The sequence below is a fragment of the Mesoplodon bidens genome (assembly GCF_964165515.1).
Source record: "Mesoplodon bidens genome assembly, chromosome: 4".
NCBI lineage: Eukaryota > Metazoa > Chordata > Mammalia > Artiodactyla > Ziphiidae > Mesoplodon > Mesoplodon bidens.
Genome location: NC_138160.1, coordinates 117894704 through 117910313, shown reverse-complemented (window position 1 = coordinate 117910313; position 15610 = coordinate 117894704). Strand labels below are relative to the sequence as shown.

The following is a 15610-nucleotide window of genomic DNA, read 5'->3' as shown; positions in this document are numbered from 1 at the left end:
AAGTTTCTAACTGTACCATCAAGCATTTCTCAGGGAGCAAGAATGTATTAATACTTGACTTCACCCTGCTGGAAGTGAGTGACAGGAGGGAAGAGGAGATGAGTATAAGTACCAGGGAAACAAGAGATCAAATCAGACTGCCAGAAATAACCAAGGCCTTAACAGAAGCTGGGCATAGGATATAACTACTGTGGCCGCAAAGGGCCCAGCGATGAAATACTGCCTTCGAGGGGCAAAGGCCCAGCCATGTCATAGAAGAAGGGGCTGGAACAGTTAGGCGGCCTTCTCCCTGCTTCGTCCTTGCCTTTCTTTGTGAAGAGAGGAAGAAGACACTGTAGTACACAAGGTTGCTTGGGAAAATGAATTATTCTAATAAAACTTTATTTTTTCAAACACAGCCACAGAGGCAGGACCTCATGTTTAACATACACAGACTTATGGATTTTTTTAAAATATAAAACAAAGTTTACGAAAAATTTTTTTTCACTTTTTGTATTTGTAATCCCATTAGCACAGGGACTTTGGCAGCAGGTGGGAGTGAAGGGCAGCTGGAGCTGCCACTGGGCAGTCACCGGGCACAGGAGGAGAGCACCAGCCTGGGAGTGGCTTCACTCACACACGCAGGAATACTCACCTACTGGTCAGCCACACCACACACACAACACAGATGCAGATGTCTACCCAGGGTCAACCACAGCCTGGCAGAGGTGTGCTCCACTCTGGGTAAGCCCAATATGTGAAAATCCAGAGTCAAAACAGCTAAAGTGGAGGGAGGTTGCTTGCTTTACAAAAGAAGCAATCACAGGCTGCTTTTAAATGGTCAGCAGTCCAAATGCATTGGAAAACAGCATTTGGTTTACACAGAACTGTTGGAACAGCTCTACTGTGTAAAGCAAAATAAACCACTTCTCGAAAAGGCTTGTCCCAGGGCCACAGGTACTTAGATTGGGAAGCAAGATGATAGCTCCAGCTAGTTTAACTTTCCAGATCTTAAAGTAATGGAATTCAAATATGGCATCTACAGATCTTCTCCTCTAAGGATGGTGCCCTAGAGCTTTGGGGAACTCAGGGTGGAGGCAGGATTATTGCCCTCACTTCTTCAGCTTTGGGCCTGCAGATACCCCACTGGCATTACCAGTGGCCTATTGTAATCTGGCACAGCCCCTCTGTAGCAGAGAGCCCAGGGATGAGGATGCCCCAGGAGGAAAAGCTGGCACCAGGGAAATTATGGCCTAAAGAAGGAGAAGAGCCAGGGGAGGGATGAAACCAAGGATGGGCAACTCCTGGGCTCATGGTTTCCTTGAATTCTCCAGAAAGCCTCTCTCTCAAGCCCCTACAGACCTAGTAGCTCACTGTAACATGGGGTAACTAGCAGGAGAAGTGAAGGAGCCCTGGAAGGGTAGAACCTCTGAGGGCTGGAGGCTGAAAAAGAAACAGCCACCTCCTCTGGGGTGGAGGCGAGGAGGCTAGGGCCTCACTGATGCTCCTATCCAACATGTGGCAGACCCAGAAAATGACAGGTTCAATTCCATGAGGAAGAAAACTCATAGACTTTGGTCTTCTTCCCTAACATGAGCAAATGGTTCCTTCAAAACCCTGGAAAAATGCCCTTCTTCCAATAAACAGGAAGGGCAGGTCCAATTTGGTACCGCAGGGTCTAAGCAAAGCTGGACAAAGCCTCACAAGCTATTGTGGCAGCAGCTTCAGGAGGCATCTCCACTGGAGCCAGCCCTACAGGGCTTCTGCAGTCCTTAAACCCACCACCGTGGCCACTGAGACCCATTGCCCAGGCTCAAGTTGTGGCTGTGAAACAAAAAAAGAAATTCAATCCAACAACAAACTCCCAGCTGCTTCTCACAGTCTTTGCTTTACACATCCTCAGCCAATCCCTCGGTGAGCCTCTACCTCCCTGAGGTCTCTAAGGGCCAATTAGAGACAAACATTTCCTAGCAGGAGTGGAAGACAAGCAAACTAGTATATGCTGACATCCCCTTCCTCTTTCTCAAGCAGGTCAGAAAAGAGGCTGGGCCTGGATCTTTTAACAACAGGTTTCTCTAAAGTTAGTGCTGGGGTGCCTGCTGGGGACTGAACACTACTTCTGCTGCAGGTCAGCCTCAACATAGGGCCTTCCTTCCTTGTTCTTGACCCTCGAAGGGCAGAGGGTAAGGGGGAAAAGGTCCCATCAGTAGGGAGGGAAAGAAAGAGATGGAGCCCTTCAGCCCTACCTCAGTTGCCCACATATGCCTGCATCTACTTAGAGAGTGAGAGAGGCAGGTTGTATACAGCCTAGGCAATCTGAGGAGAAAACAGGCCAGCTCAGAATCAGTGTAGAGAGCCCTCTCCAGCCAATACTAGATCTATCTAGGGGAGGTGTGGGCCTGAGGGAAAGATCATTAGCTGAGGTCATAGCACTTAAAAGACCCTGCTGTACCCCAAAACAGAATCCTCTGCAGAGCCATTGGTGCTAATGGATTATGAGCCTGGTTCCAGAGCTCCTTAGAACCTTGACTCCTTGAACAAGCCTGCTCTCCCGTAAAAACCCAAGATCCATGGTGCTCTGCTGTTAAGGAGTAACTGCCTTCCTTCCCTAAGGCTACCCAAACACACCTTTCCTCGAGCACTCTCATGCACGCACACACTCTCACACAATTTCTCAGAGGAGGCTGAATGAACCCCCCACCCTGGCCAAATTCTAAGACACAAGTGCCCTTTGAAGCAAAGGGGCTAGTGAAATTCCCCGAGCTGGGGTCAGGAGACCCCTTCCTTCCCTGCCCATTGCTTTCTCGGTGGCAGGGATACTCACACTCAGGGCCGCCATGGTAAGGGCCTGCTCTGGGGCTGTCCCTCCCGCCACCAGCTCCGTTTATCTTGTCCCAGCCAGTCTCTCGGCATGGTCGAGCTTCCTGGAGTGAGAAGATTTCCGGCTGCCCTGAGTCGGAGCCCTCCACTCACCCCCATTCCCAGGCTGGGCCCCCAGCTTTGGGACCTCGACACTTGTTAGTAGCCATAAGAGAGTCAGTCTGTGTGGCCCCAGGAAGTAGCCTCTCAGTTTTAGTTCTCCTCAATCAGATTCAAGTCCAGGTCCCCAAAGTCCTGCTGGCACAATGTCCGCTTGCTCAGCGCCTGCCGGCCCCACCGCACGGACCCCTCTTCCTCCTCTTCGCTTTCACTCAGCACCTGGGAGGAATCCCCAGCGGGGCTGCAGGAAGCAGAGAGGTGTGAGGGGCTACAGGCCATGAACCACGGTGGAGAGATACTGCTGCCTTCCCGGGCTGTTTCTTGGAGACAGAGACCTCCTGAGTATGGTTTCTGTCAAACGAAACAAACAAAATTAAGGCAAAGAAAGATGCTAATTTCCCAGAGAACCCTGGCCCAAGTTGGATTTCAAAGTACCCCTCTCTTAGTTATCCTTGAAGGCAGGAGTCCTATCTGTTAGGGTGAGGTCGAAAACTCCTCCCTTATAAAATTTTGAAAATTCAGTGTATGTGCACATTTCTTTGAGGAAAGTGCCCATAGTTTCTTTCTATCAGATTCAAGATTAGAAGCATGTTTACAAACTTCATGTGGACAGGAATACGGTCTGCTTGTCTCACTCCTGTATTGCCAGTGCCTAGTCAGAGCCTGGTACATAGTAGGTATCCAACACTGCTTGCTGACTGGTTGAATGAATGACTCTATGAATAAGTGAATAAGTCCTCAGAAAGTTTTATGACCCAGTGGTCTGGAAGGAAGAATATGAAAAAAGTGGGCAACTGCCTACAACAACTGCACTCACACTGGGAAGTCAAAAAACATTTGTTGAGCAGATGAATGATGCAAAGCTTGTTTTGCTTAAGCCCTTACAGACCCACATGAAGCAGTAAAGGGCAAGTGACAAAACCAGCCTTGCATGAGGAGGGGTGGGGCACTGATGATGGGGCTTTTGTAGCTCATGCATTCTCAGAGAGGAGGGAAAGTGCCTCTAGCAGGACAATCTGGGATCTCCGTTGGAAGGTTTAACATGGGACTCACCCCAAGTTTCTCTGGAACCCCCAGGACTGAGAAATTTCACAGGACATGGGACTTTCAATGGTAAAACCAGAATAATCCTGGGCAAATCGGGATGGTAGATCACTCTTAGCAAAAGCTCAGACAGAAAGGAGCTCCAAGGGAGGTCCTGCCAGGAGGGCCTGGAGCTAGAGGACAACTCACAGGTGAAAATGGAACAGTCCCCCTACTCCCATCCATGCTTCCCTAGTCCTACTGGTCCCACCTGATTCATCTTGTCAAAGTCCAAGGAAGGCCGCAGCCGCCGAGGGTCCTCCTCGTGGCGCCGCTTGACCCCAGCTTTGCGGGCATCAAGATCACAAGGCTGTGAGCGGCTTCGGGGAAGATTGCGCAGGCCTCGAGGTCGCCAGGGCAGCTCTGGGGACGATGCGGGGGAGCTCCGGGCAGAGGGCAAGAAGCGGCTTGCCTGTGGGCCCAGGCTGGGTGACAGGGAGAAGCGACGCTGGGGTGGGCAAGGTGACAGGGACTCAGCATCACTCTCCCAGGAGCCACTTTGCGGGGAGGTGGCAGAGGGACGAGAAGAATCTTGGGCCAGGGCCAGGCTGAAGAAAGGGGGGCTGTAGGGTCTGTGGGGTGGGGCACATTGAGAAGAGGCACTGGGAGCTTGGAGGAACCTGAGGCTGGAGACCCGCTTCGGGGGGCTCTGGTGAGGCACCTGCGGCCCACCCCCTCCACCACTGCCCCGGTGCTTGATGGGAGTCCACAGCTTGGAGGGGGCGGGCCGCCACACCGGCTGCCAGCGAGACAGGTCCACGGGCACTGAGAGTGAGCGGCAGTGCCTCTTAGATGGAGGGACAGGGGGCACAGGAAGCTTTTCTGGGTCTGGGGGCTCAGGGCTTAGGACTTGGGAGAGGGGCTGCTCCTGTGGGGAATTTCCTGGGCTGGGTGGTCTGAGGTGCAGGCTCAAGCCTGAGGGGTGGTAGCTGAGATTGAGGCTGTCCTGGAATTCAGCACAGGAACAGTGGGGCAGGCCCCTCCAAGAAGCACCTTCTGGAAGGCATTCATAATAAAAATAGTATTAATGATAGCTAATATATTTTTAAGAGCTTACTATGTGCCATACAATGTGATGAGCACTTTATGTGAGGTTTCCCGAAAACTTCATGAGTTAGGTACTATTACTACCCCCATTTCACAGATGAGAGAAGTCCAGTAACTTGCCAAAAGTAATGCAGGAATCAAATGACCAAAGCAGGGTTCAAAACCAGATTTGTCTGATGCTAAAGCTGCCTTTTAACCAGCATACTATATTGCCTCCAGTATGAGGAACCACCTGAAACTTAAAATATAGTCTCATATACTGCCTGCTGCTCCCCCTCAAAGGTGGAATGAGTCAAAAGAAGTAAACGTGTGTGTGCCATGCTCATCCCTCACTCTACTCCACCGAGCTCTACTTTGCTCCCGCACCCCCCCAGCCCGGAGTTGTGAAAAGCAAGCCTATGCTCTCAGTCCTTAGCCTTTCCCTTTCCTATGTGTCAAAGCACCAAGACAGGAGGTAGGTGATCAAGCAGGTAAGAGATGATTTGTATTTCTAGGGAGGGCAAGTAGGGTGGGGAAGGCCTTTGACAATGGAACCCATGCTTGGGAAAAACCCCAAGACTGCTCATGTTCCTTTGGGTCTGGCCACCCACAAGGAACATACTTATAGGGAAAGATCTTCTAGCCATATTATGGTTAGTTTAAAAAAAAAAAAGTGCCAAATATACAGAATGCAACCTTTTGTGTTAAAAGCGTGGGAATAAAAAATTTACATTTATATTTGCTTCTATCTGTATAAAGAAACTCTGGTTGGATAGACAAGAAACTAATAACAACAGTTACTTTTAGGGAGGTGATGGGAGCTGGGTGCAGAGGAGAGAGGAGAGGAAGGGGGACTTTTTTCAGTATAACGTTTTTGCTGTTTAAAAATTTTGGAAATGTGAATGTACTGCCTACACAAAAAATTAGATTATAGGGCTTCCCTGGTGGCGCAGTGGTTGAGAGTCCGCCTGCTGATGCAGGGGACGCGGGTTCGTGCCCCGGTCTGGGAGGATCCCACGTGCCGCGGAGCGGCTGGGCCCGTGAGCCATGGCCGCTGAGCCTGCGCGTCCGGAGCCTGTGCTCTGCAACGGGAGGGGCCACGGCAGTGAGAAGCCCGCGTACCGCAAAAAACAAAAAAACAAAAAAACAAAAAAAAAAATTAGATTATAAAAATTTCTACAGGGGCTTCCCTGGTGGCGCAGTGGTTGAGAGTCCGCCTGCTGATGCAGGGGTCATGGGTTCATGCCCCGGTCCAGGAAGATCCCACATGCTGCGGAGCGGCTAGGCCCGTGAGCCACGGCTGCTGAGCCTGCGCGTTTGGAGCCTGTGCTCCGCAATGGGGGAGGCCACAACAGTGAGAGGCCCGCGTACCGCAAAAAAAAAAAAAGTTCCTACAAGACTAGAATAAGACCAAACTAAACAGGTAACTTCCATGCTGGTGCAGTAAAATGGAGACAAGTGCCAATCTCAGAAGGTAACCCTGGCAAGAAAATTGTGGAGGCAGGCTAGCTAGTCCTGGCTACTGAAAACCAATGAAAGAAATGCGTGGATAGAGGCATGGGCATACACACAAATATACACATCATGTCTTACCAGACACAAGCTGGAAAGGATTCCCACAGTTGGAGATGTCTACATGATCAGGCAAAGGCTAAGAGACAGAGAATATCCATCATGATTCAGGATCAGGACAGAGTTCCAGGAAGCCCTCTTCAGCTCACCCCTTCAATTCATGGGCTATAGGGATGTTAGGAACTCCTAAGTGTTCTCTTCTTCTTGTCCTCCCAAAGTTAGTGAGTAAAATAATCCACATCTTCCAGTATCTCAAACCCTTTTCCACCCAAATTTTGGTGTCCCTTTTCTAACAGTGAAAAAAATCCCTGCCCCCTTCCTTTTGGGCTGGGTTTTGAGCCTTTGGTGGGCTCTTGCAGTACAAGTACCATGATTCACACAGCACAGGACAAGGGTGAAGTAGTAACAACAAACAGCCTCCGAAAAAAGGGGGAGGGGGTCGTAGAGAAGCAGGAAGACTGGTCTTTTACCAGACTGATGCTGAAGCGTGTGCATTTCAGCTCATCCAGAGTCTGCTTCTGTAGCTGCTCAGTGATCAGGGTTATCATGATTCTCCCCGGAATTTGACTTGCACACTTTGGAGCAAATGATGGATGTCTTCCCTGTTGTTCTTCCAGACCTCACTTGTGAGCCGTCTTCTGCCACTGCAGCACCATTCTAGCACCATTGAGACTTCCCTCTCCAGTCATGCCTGCTGAGTCTGCCAATTACAGAGGGACCAGCCCCAAGTGATATTAGAGATGTACCTAGTCCAGAGATGGAAAATGCATGGCACACATACCACAGCATCCCTATGTCAGGCCTCTGGCAGACATCATTAATTGATCACAGCTCTTTCCTGCTAAGCCTAAACATAGCCTCAGAAACATTCTCAACCTGATACTCCAGATAACCAGTAAAATGAAATGGAGTTGGCAAGCAAGTTGAAACCTATTTGCCACTCCTAACCTGGTTCATGCTCTGCTCTGCCTACCCAGAATACTAGCACCACTTAGAAAATAGCTCAATTGAGAGAGATGCCCAAATTGTTATTTCCATCCTGATTAGTCCAATATTTTCTTTATCTTCCAGTCATAAGCAAAGAGAGGTACCCTTTTCCTAAACTACAGAAAGAGTAGTAGGGAACAGAGCAGTACAGTGGTTGTAGGAATGACTTTCTGCTTCAAACCAATCAGAATAAACAAGGTATTATGTTCTCCTTTAGCCTGAACAGCTGATATTATATTATTGTTCTCCAACAGATACTGTACATATTCTCTTATAAGAGGATAAGGAAATGCTACCGGGGTAATTCCATTTACATTTCAACTCTATAGAGTTTAAAAACAACAACTCTGACTTCATTTGACTAAGTTTTTAACCTGATTTAACTCAAAGATCATGAATACAATTAATCAAGACTCTTTCTCATGGTCAATTATAGTAGAAGCAAACTAATTCTATCAGAGGACAGGCTTCAAGCCCACAAAATTGCCTGAGGGGCCTCGCTCAAGGGAGGAGGGGAAGTTAACCTAACATTTCCATACTGTTCTGCCTTTTCCCAGAAATGACCAGCAGGCAGACAGCACACCAGACAGTGGAAGTAGCATTTGCTAGCAGAGAGAACAAGCTATCAAGAAATCAAATCTGGATCCGATTTGGTGTGATGGTCTCGGCAAGTCATCAAACTTTTCTTTGCCTCAGTTTACCCATACGAAAAATGGGCAGAATAATCTTAATATGTCACTGGGGGCTTCCCTGGTGGCGCAGTGGTTAACAATCTACCTGCAGGGGGCACGGGTTCTAGCCCTGTTCCGGGAAGATCCCACAGCCGCAGAGCAACTAAGCCCGTGTACCACAACTACTGAGCCTGCGCTCTAGAGCCCACGAGCCACAACTACTGAAGCCCGCGCACCTAGAGCCAGAGCTCCGCAACAAGAAGCCACGGCAATGAGAAGCCTGCGCACCGCGACGAAGAGTAGCCTTCGCCGCAACTAGAGAAAAGCCCGCGCGCAGCAACAAAGACCCAACGCAGCCAAAAATAAATAATAAATAAATTTATTTAAAAAATATATGTCACTGGGACAGTATAACACAAATATCAAAATGTAAAAAGTACACCACCTGACCTGTACAAATCAGGAGTTCACAAAGACTGCCGTTTCTGGGCTTCCCTGGTGGCGCAGTGGTTAAGAATCCGCCTGCCAAAGCAAGGGACATGGGTTCGAGCCCTGGTCCGGGAAGATCCCCCATGCCGCGGAGCAACTGAGCCCGCGCGCCACAACTACTGAGCCTGCGCTCTGGAGCCCGGGGGCCACAGCTGCTAAGCCCGCGTGCCACAACTATTGACGTCCGGGCATCTAGAGCCCGTGCTCTGCAATGGGAGAAGCCACCACAATGAGAAGCCCATGCACCGCCACGAAGAGTAGCCCCCGCTCGCCCCAACTAGAGAAAGCCCGTATGCAGCAACGAGGACCCAATGCAGCCAAAAATAGAAAAAAAAAAAAAAAAGACTGCCATTTCTCACCCCTCCTATTTGTTGCTCTACAAAGCCTCAGAATGCCACAAGTGATAATATTAGTATGAAGAAGACAATTGCGTTGATCTATTTGGCTGGATATCAACCTCCCTCACCTGCAAACCAAGAGAAGCCCAAAAGGCTTGACCTTGAGGGCAGATAACTTTCTACCTTGGCAAAAAAAAAAAAAGGGAATCCTCTCTACCTAATTTCCACCTCAGAGGGAGGCAGACCACAAGGAAAAGCAAAGAAATACACCTCGGCGTACTTGGAGTTTAGGGAAAAACGTTGTAGAAGTCAATCATCACTATAGTTAAATAACATTTTCATGCATAATCATCATTACCACCTTGAACAAAGTTCCAGCTTCCTGAGTGCTCCCTTCAGCTGCTTCCCCTGTTCTTGTAGAAGCTAAAGCTTATATCACTTCTGCTCTTGGTTTCTTAACTCTGCCCTCAAAGATCAACCAGAAAGGGAACCTAACTGTAGGCTTTTACCCCCAGAGACCCCGGGCCTCAGGCTGACCAGCCATGAAGAGCAGGGAGTGAAGCAAACTCTTTCAAGCTTTTCATGAGGCATCTGGCCAAACAGCAAACTTCCAGCCCTCTCTGGGATCAAGTGAAGAGAGTGATTTTGTGTTTTTCTGCATTTTAATTGTTGGGATGTGGCCACACACGGCGGTAATTGGAACAATGCAGCTACCACCACGCAACTGATACTCTCAGTCTGAGTTTCCTAAAACAGGCCAGGCTGAGAGGGGGAACAGAACGGAAGCCATAAGGAATCAAACCAGGACACAAAAGAAGGCAAACCAGCTCCGCGAGGGGCCTCCTCTTTCTCAAGCAGGCAGAGGAAAAAGTATAAGAAGCCCTCTCTTGCCGCCTTCCTTCCCCTTCCATTTTGTGTATCTGAGGGGCAGAGACAGCCCTGAACGTTCACTAAGCAAGTTAAAACTTCTCAGCTTAACAACTGGCACGGGGGCTCAGCCCTACACAGAGCAGCAGGCCGCTAGGCCCTCCCCCAAACCCCACCAGGCCCAACTCTCAATCCAGGCTTTCTCTCCACCATCAGCACCGCCCCCCCGCAAATAAAGGCTGGACCCCCACCCCACTGGGTGGCAGTAACCCCTGACATTACGGTTTCAGGGATGCTGAGGTTGTGCTGAAACCTCGATAACCTAGGATCAAGTCAGGCCAAGGGAGAGAAGAGTCACAAACCTCTGGGGACCTTCCCCCCAGGTCCCAGTCCCACAGCTCTGGGGAAGACTGAAGGAAAACATGAGGGAGGCATGAAGGTACATGAACAGGTAGGTATGTGGGGACCTGACTGCTCTTCCTCCATATGGCACTGAGGGGATAGGGGTGACAAGTGGGGATCACCCCTCCCCCCACCCTAATGAAGAAGCAAAAGGCTAGCCCCCCCCTCCAATCTTCAACCTCTCCCCCTTGGTTGCCCTGCCTGTCCCTGCGGGGTGGGGCATGGGGCGTCCGCTGGCCCCTGGGGGGCCGGGGGCGCCGGGGCACGCTTGGGGGGGCTGTCGCTCGTCTCTTCCCAATCAGCTTCCATCATCTGGCCGCGGGAAGCGAACTCAGGACGCAGGGTATGGAGAGGGTCTGGGACTTAGCGCTCCGCCACCCCCTCCCCCACCAGGTCCCGTGCTCTCCCCGCGGAGGCGGCCAGCGAGGCCGTGCCTCGAGGGTGGACGGGCTGGGGGAGGGGAAGGAGGGAAGGAGGGAGGGACGGTCTAGGTGCCCGCCCCGAGGCCCCAGCGCCACCTGCCCTCCGCCACCTACCGCGGCTCCTCCAGCTCCCAGGGCCGAGGCCGGAGCAGCTCTGAGCGCTCGGTTCGCCCCACGGTGCCCTTAAAAGGCGCCGGCCCGAACCAACGGACCCCTGAGGAGAGTGGAGAGATCGCTCCGGTTCGCAGAACGCCCCTGAACCGTCCGCGGAGGCTCGAGACCCGCGTCGTTTCTCTCGCAAAGTCTTTTTTGGAGAGCGCAGTCGGGCAGACGCCCGGCTCTTTAATTTAGCGATGAGGGTGGTTTCCTCCCTAGCGAGTCACCCCCTGCAAAATATTGCAGAAGGTGGACTGGCCCAGTTGGAGGCAAATCTCAAAACCCTCGGGGGAGGCCGTGTCGGTGGAAGGTAAACAAAGACATCGCCCCTGCCCTCTGTTACTACATCGGCCCCTGTACAGCCCCCAACTCGGTTCCGGCGCGTAACAGAATTAGCCAGGATTCCTCTCACCTGCTCTCCTACCCTCTAAGGCCGCCACTCTGAAGGACTCCCCCTTCCCCCAGCAGAGGACCCGTCCGCGGCGTGAAGGTTTCTGGGAACTGTAGTCCAAGAGCCGATTAGGGCCTGCTCTGAGTCCCGGGAGCCTCTCTTCCAGCTGCCGGATGGGCTCGAACGTTATAAACCCAGGATTTACAACGGTTGCGGGGCCGTTCCCACTTGGTTCTGTAATTAACCGTCACCCAAAACACCGTAAATCTGACGAGGGCCCAGGGCGGTTCACTCCTTCTCCTCCCTCTACGCCCCCCCACCCCAGCAGGATGAGGTAATGGGATTGTGATTATGACATCATAGGCGGTTCAGTTGCTTGCGTGGGGGAGGGGGGAGTTCGGTGGTTACAGCTGGACCACTTTCCTTAAGACAAAAAGGGAGGGAGGAAACAAGCAGCTGGGGAAAAGATGTTGATGGCGCTATACTTCAGGAAGAGGAAGCCACCTTTTATTAAATCTCTACCACTACCACCACCTCCCTCCTCAGCCAAAGTTTAAGTCCTTTTTGAAGAGACTGAATGTAGCAGTTAGCACGTGAAGAGGTTGTGGAACAGCTAGGTGGTTTCTGGGTCTTATGTAAATTTGAGTCTCAGCCAGCAAAGAAGGTTTAGAGAGAGGGTAAAATATGGGAAAAGGAGAGGTTTTAAACAATGACTTCGTGTTATGATCTCTTTGTAGGACAGAGTTTTAGATCTTTTTTAATCGATTGTTAAGTAGAAGTAGTGCAAGTAATCTTCACTATTACATTCAGCAACGAGTCCCCTGAAAGACATGTTTTTCCTAAATATTTTGTGTCCCACTCAAGTCTGGGACAGATAAGTAATTGTGATCAGCTAGAAGGTAGAGCCAGTGGTGGGGATCTTCCTCACAGAGCCAGGGAAGGGAGGAGGCAGGAGCCACCAAACCTGCAAACTGGAAAAGAAGAGTAGAGGGAAAGTGAGGTAGTATCAAGAAAATGGTGGGGGATGGGAGATACACTGCACATTTGTTTGCCCTGCACATTTCCCCTTGGCAAAAGAAGGGACAGGGGCCATGAAGTGTAGGGGACATGGTTTCCAATAATTGCTGCTATGGAGCACTTATGTGCCAGGCACCGTGCTGCATACTTTAAATGTGTATTCTCATTTTTGTTTACAATCATGAAATGAGACAAAATCTCCTTATTTGATGGATTAAACAGCAGGAGAGGTTAAGTGACTGCCCGTGTGGTGGACAAAAGCAGTATTAAAAAGCAATCTGACTCACAACATTGTTAACCAACTATACTCCAATATAAAATAAAAAGTTTAAAAAAAAGCAGTCTGAGGCTCTAAAGCCCTTGGTCTTCACCACTTGGTGATCCCCCTTTTTATTTAATAACAAAATACCATGCTTACTAAAGTTAAGTGATTGAGAATAAGAAGTTAAGTTAGCATTGGCGCATTTGGAAAACACTGAAAGAAACTGAGACACTTAAAACAACCAAACCCTGCAACTCAGGTTTCATGTCTCCTTTCAAAGGAAGATGACACCCATTTCATCATGTATAAAACAGCGCCCCCAGTGCAGCCCAACCTGTCCCCCATTACTAACTATAACTAGATTTCCTTATGCCACTTTTGGTTCAAGGTTTTTTACTCACGTCCTGCAATTTTTTCTTTCTGTCCCATTTTCCTTCTTTTGTTCTTGGGCTACTACCTTGAACCCCATCATAACTGTGACCTCCTGGGCCAGATCCCATCTCTGACCCTGCTCCAGTGGGTTTTAGCAGAGGATACTACCTGGGCTCCCTTCTGTTCTCCATCCAGATTCTCTGAGGGTTCCAGGGTCTGGAGCCAGTCATCCAAAGGGGTGGAATCCATTGGCTCTAAGAGATTGTCCATTCCCCACCTAGGAAGGCAGCAGAGTCAGAGGAACATGCAGCTCATTCAGACTCTCCCTTTTCAGCCAGTGAAAGCTAAACCTCTGCAAAGTGGGGAGAGGTAGGGCTTAGTCCACCACTCAGGGAAGGAACAAGGAATAGTAGTGCACACACCCCTCAGCCTGCAGAGGCTGGCTGGGGGGGTCCCAGGAATGTAGGGCTCTTCTCCACTGCCTGATCTGGGCATCCCAGGAGCGACGGCTGTACCTCCTGTTCTTGTTTGGTGTTTGGGGGTGAAGTCCTGGCTGTCGCTGTGCCCTGGCAACAACATACATGTCAGACCAAGGTCAAGGTGAAGGGGCACAGCTCACTGCTTATCATGATGAATTAGGAGACTCATTAGGGATTCTCTGATAATGAGGTAAGATCAATGCCCGCAATCCAAAGAAAATCTTTAAATTAGATTAAACATCAAACTTCCCAATTCCCTAATATTCTTTCTTCTGGGAAGGGTAAATTAGATATTCCAACTCCCTCAGAAGTCAAGAGAGATATAAAAGAAAATATTTGACATCTCTTTAAAATACATTCTACCTTTTCATACATTAATTTGTATGTATGCATGTAAGCTTACATGTAATTAGGCAAGTATGTTGTAATTAGCCAAGTCAGATGGAGGCATGAGGTGAAAATGGATGGAAGAAAAAAAAATTTCATTAGCAAACATGGATAGAGCTTTAAAAAGTCTTATGGCCCACGTATAACTTATTCCATTTGAAAAAACACTTGGAAACTTATCTGGGGGGCTAGACTGCAGGATAATTTATTTTAGTAATGCTACAACTTTGTGGGAGCATTCAGATTCTAGTATCTTTCCATCATCTGACAGTGAACAAAAGCCACGTGGTTGACACTCTTGTTGTGACTACCCACAACTGCACTCACTTGGGGACCTGCTGCAGAAAGCACTGGTAACCAGGTGTGCGCTTGCCATAATCTATCTGCTTTTGCCGCCGCTGTAGGACAATTGCATCTGTCTCTACCTCCCACCTGTGAGGAAGTAGACAGTGGTCCCATGAAGTGTGATGATGGTCATCAAAGCGGAAACCAACTCTTCCCACATTCCCTTAATCCCCAGCCTGATTGTCAAACTCACCTGGCATGGCAGGGCTCTGTACTGACTCCCACACTCACCATCTCTATCCTAGAGGATAAAGACTCTTCACGCACCTCCTTTCTGGGGAAGCAGATTCTACAGATGAAAAGGGTATTAGGATAAAACCCAGCTACTCTCAGCCACTACCACTACCAAGATCCTGACACCAGATAAAGGTTGTATTTCTCACTTATTGTCTCTCAAAGATAAAGGCTGCATTTCTAATTCATTTCTCAAAGTGTGGTCTGCAAGCCATCTGCCTGGGTAGCACCTGGGGGCCTTGATAATTCCTGGGCCCTACTCTAGACCTACTGAATTATCACTTTGGGAACATGTATTTTAAAGAGCTTCCAAGGTTGTTTTAAACATTTTTATGGAAATTTTCAAATATACAAAGAGAATAGCATAATCCCCTGCAACTCAAAGTATGGTCCCAGTACCAGCTGCATTAGCATCAGCTGGGAGCTTGTTAGACGTTCAGAATCTTGGGCTCTTACCCAGATCTACTGAATCAGAATATGTATTTTAACAAGACCTGCAGGTGATTAGTATGCGGATAAAACTTTGAGAGCACTGATATCATGTACCCCCTAGCTACCCATCACCCAATACTCACGGCCAATCTTGTTTCACCTATACTCACCACCACTCCCACAGGATTATTTAAAAGCAAATCCCCAACATTAAGAATAAATTCTTAGTATCACCTAGTCAATGTTCAAATTTCCATAAACAACCAAAGTTTGGGATCCTCTGGACTGTGATAAGGATTACGCCAAGAGATGATTCAACTCTCCTACTTTCCTTGAAAAGGAATTCCCTTTACCGCATATAACCTAGCATCTCAGATGCTGCGCGCTTAAAAGGGACACCGACCCAGGAAAGCTCTTGGAAGGGGCCAGTGCTGCTCATCATAAATACACGCACCTGTCTCGCCGCAACATCTGCCACACGGGGGTCAAATGTTCCATCTACAGGGGAAGGCTAGCAAAACTAAGAGGGAAAGGTCCACGTAACGATACAAGAAAGAAGCAAGGGAAAAAAACAAAAACAAAAAACGTTTAAAGCACCCTCCCACCTAAATTAATTTCTCCAGGTATTATCCTAGGGAGTGGTCGTCGCTAGCAAGGTGCAATTTAAATGTCCCGGGGTTGGAGGGGCTGACGGAAAGGAGAGCTCAGAAAGGGTGTGGT

The 15610-nt window shown here is 49.3% G+C and overlaps 2 protein-coding genes across 4 annotated transcripts; both read right to left on the bottom strand.

Annotated features, from left to right (window-relative positions):
- Positions 1-347: 347 nt before the first annotated feature.
- On the bottom strand, positions 348-11143 carry FAM53C (family with sequence similarity 53 member C). Of its 2 annotated transcripts, XM_081230908.1 has the most exons (6): positions 10930-11143; positions 8748-8819; positions 7110-7339; positions 6661-6718; positions 4253-5037; positions 348-3309 (listed from the first exon to the last, which is right to left on the bottom strand). In XM_081230908.1, the coding sequence occupies exons 3-6, from the start codon at positions 7185-7187 to the stop codon at positions 3052-3054; spliced, it is 1179 nt and encodes a 392-aa protein (XP_081087034.1). In that variant the 5' UTR covers positions 7188-7339; positions 8748-8819; positions 10930-11143; the 3' UTR covers positions 348-3051. The 2 variants fall into 2 exon arrangements, with proteins under 2 accessions (XP_081087034.1, XP_081087033.1); XM_081230907.1 differs by lacking the exon at positions 8748-8819.
- A 939-nt stretch (positions 11144-12082) lies between these two features.
- Positions 12083-15569, bottom strand: LOC308616785 (oocyte-specific histone RNA stem-loop-binding protein 2-like). Of its 2 annotated transcripts, XM_081233173.1 has the most exons (7): positions 15496-15533; positions 15345-15410; positions 14418-14513; positions 14207-14311; positions 13436-13579; positions 13182-13290; positions 12083-12333 (listed from the first exon to the last, which is right to left on the bottom strand). In XM_081233173.1, the coding sequence occupies exons 2-7, from the start codon at positions 15386-15388 to the stop codon at positions 12202-12204; spliced, it is 630 nt and encodes a 209-aa protein (XP_081089299.1). In that variant the 5' UTR covers positions 15389-15410; positions 15496-15533; the 3' UTR covers positions 12083-12201. The 2 variants fall into 2 exon arrangements, with proteins under 2 accessions (XP_081089299.1, XP_081089300.1); XM_081233174.1 differs by having other exon boundaries at positions 13529-13579; positions 15345-15569.
- Positions 15570-15610: the final 41 nt, after the last annotated feature.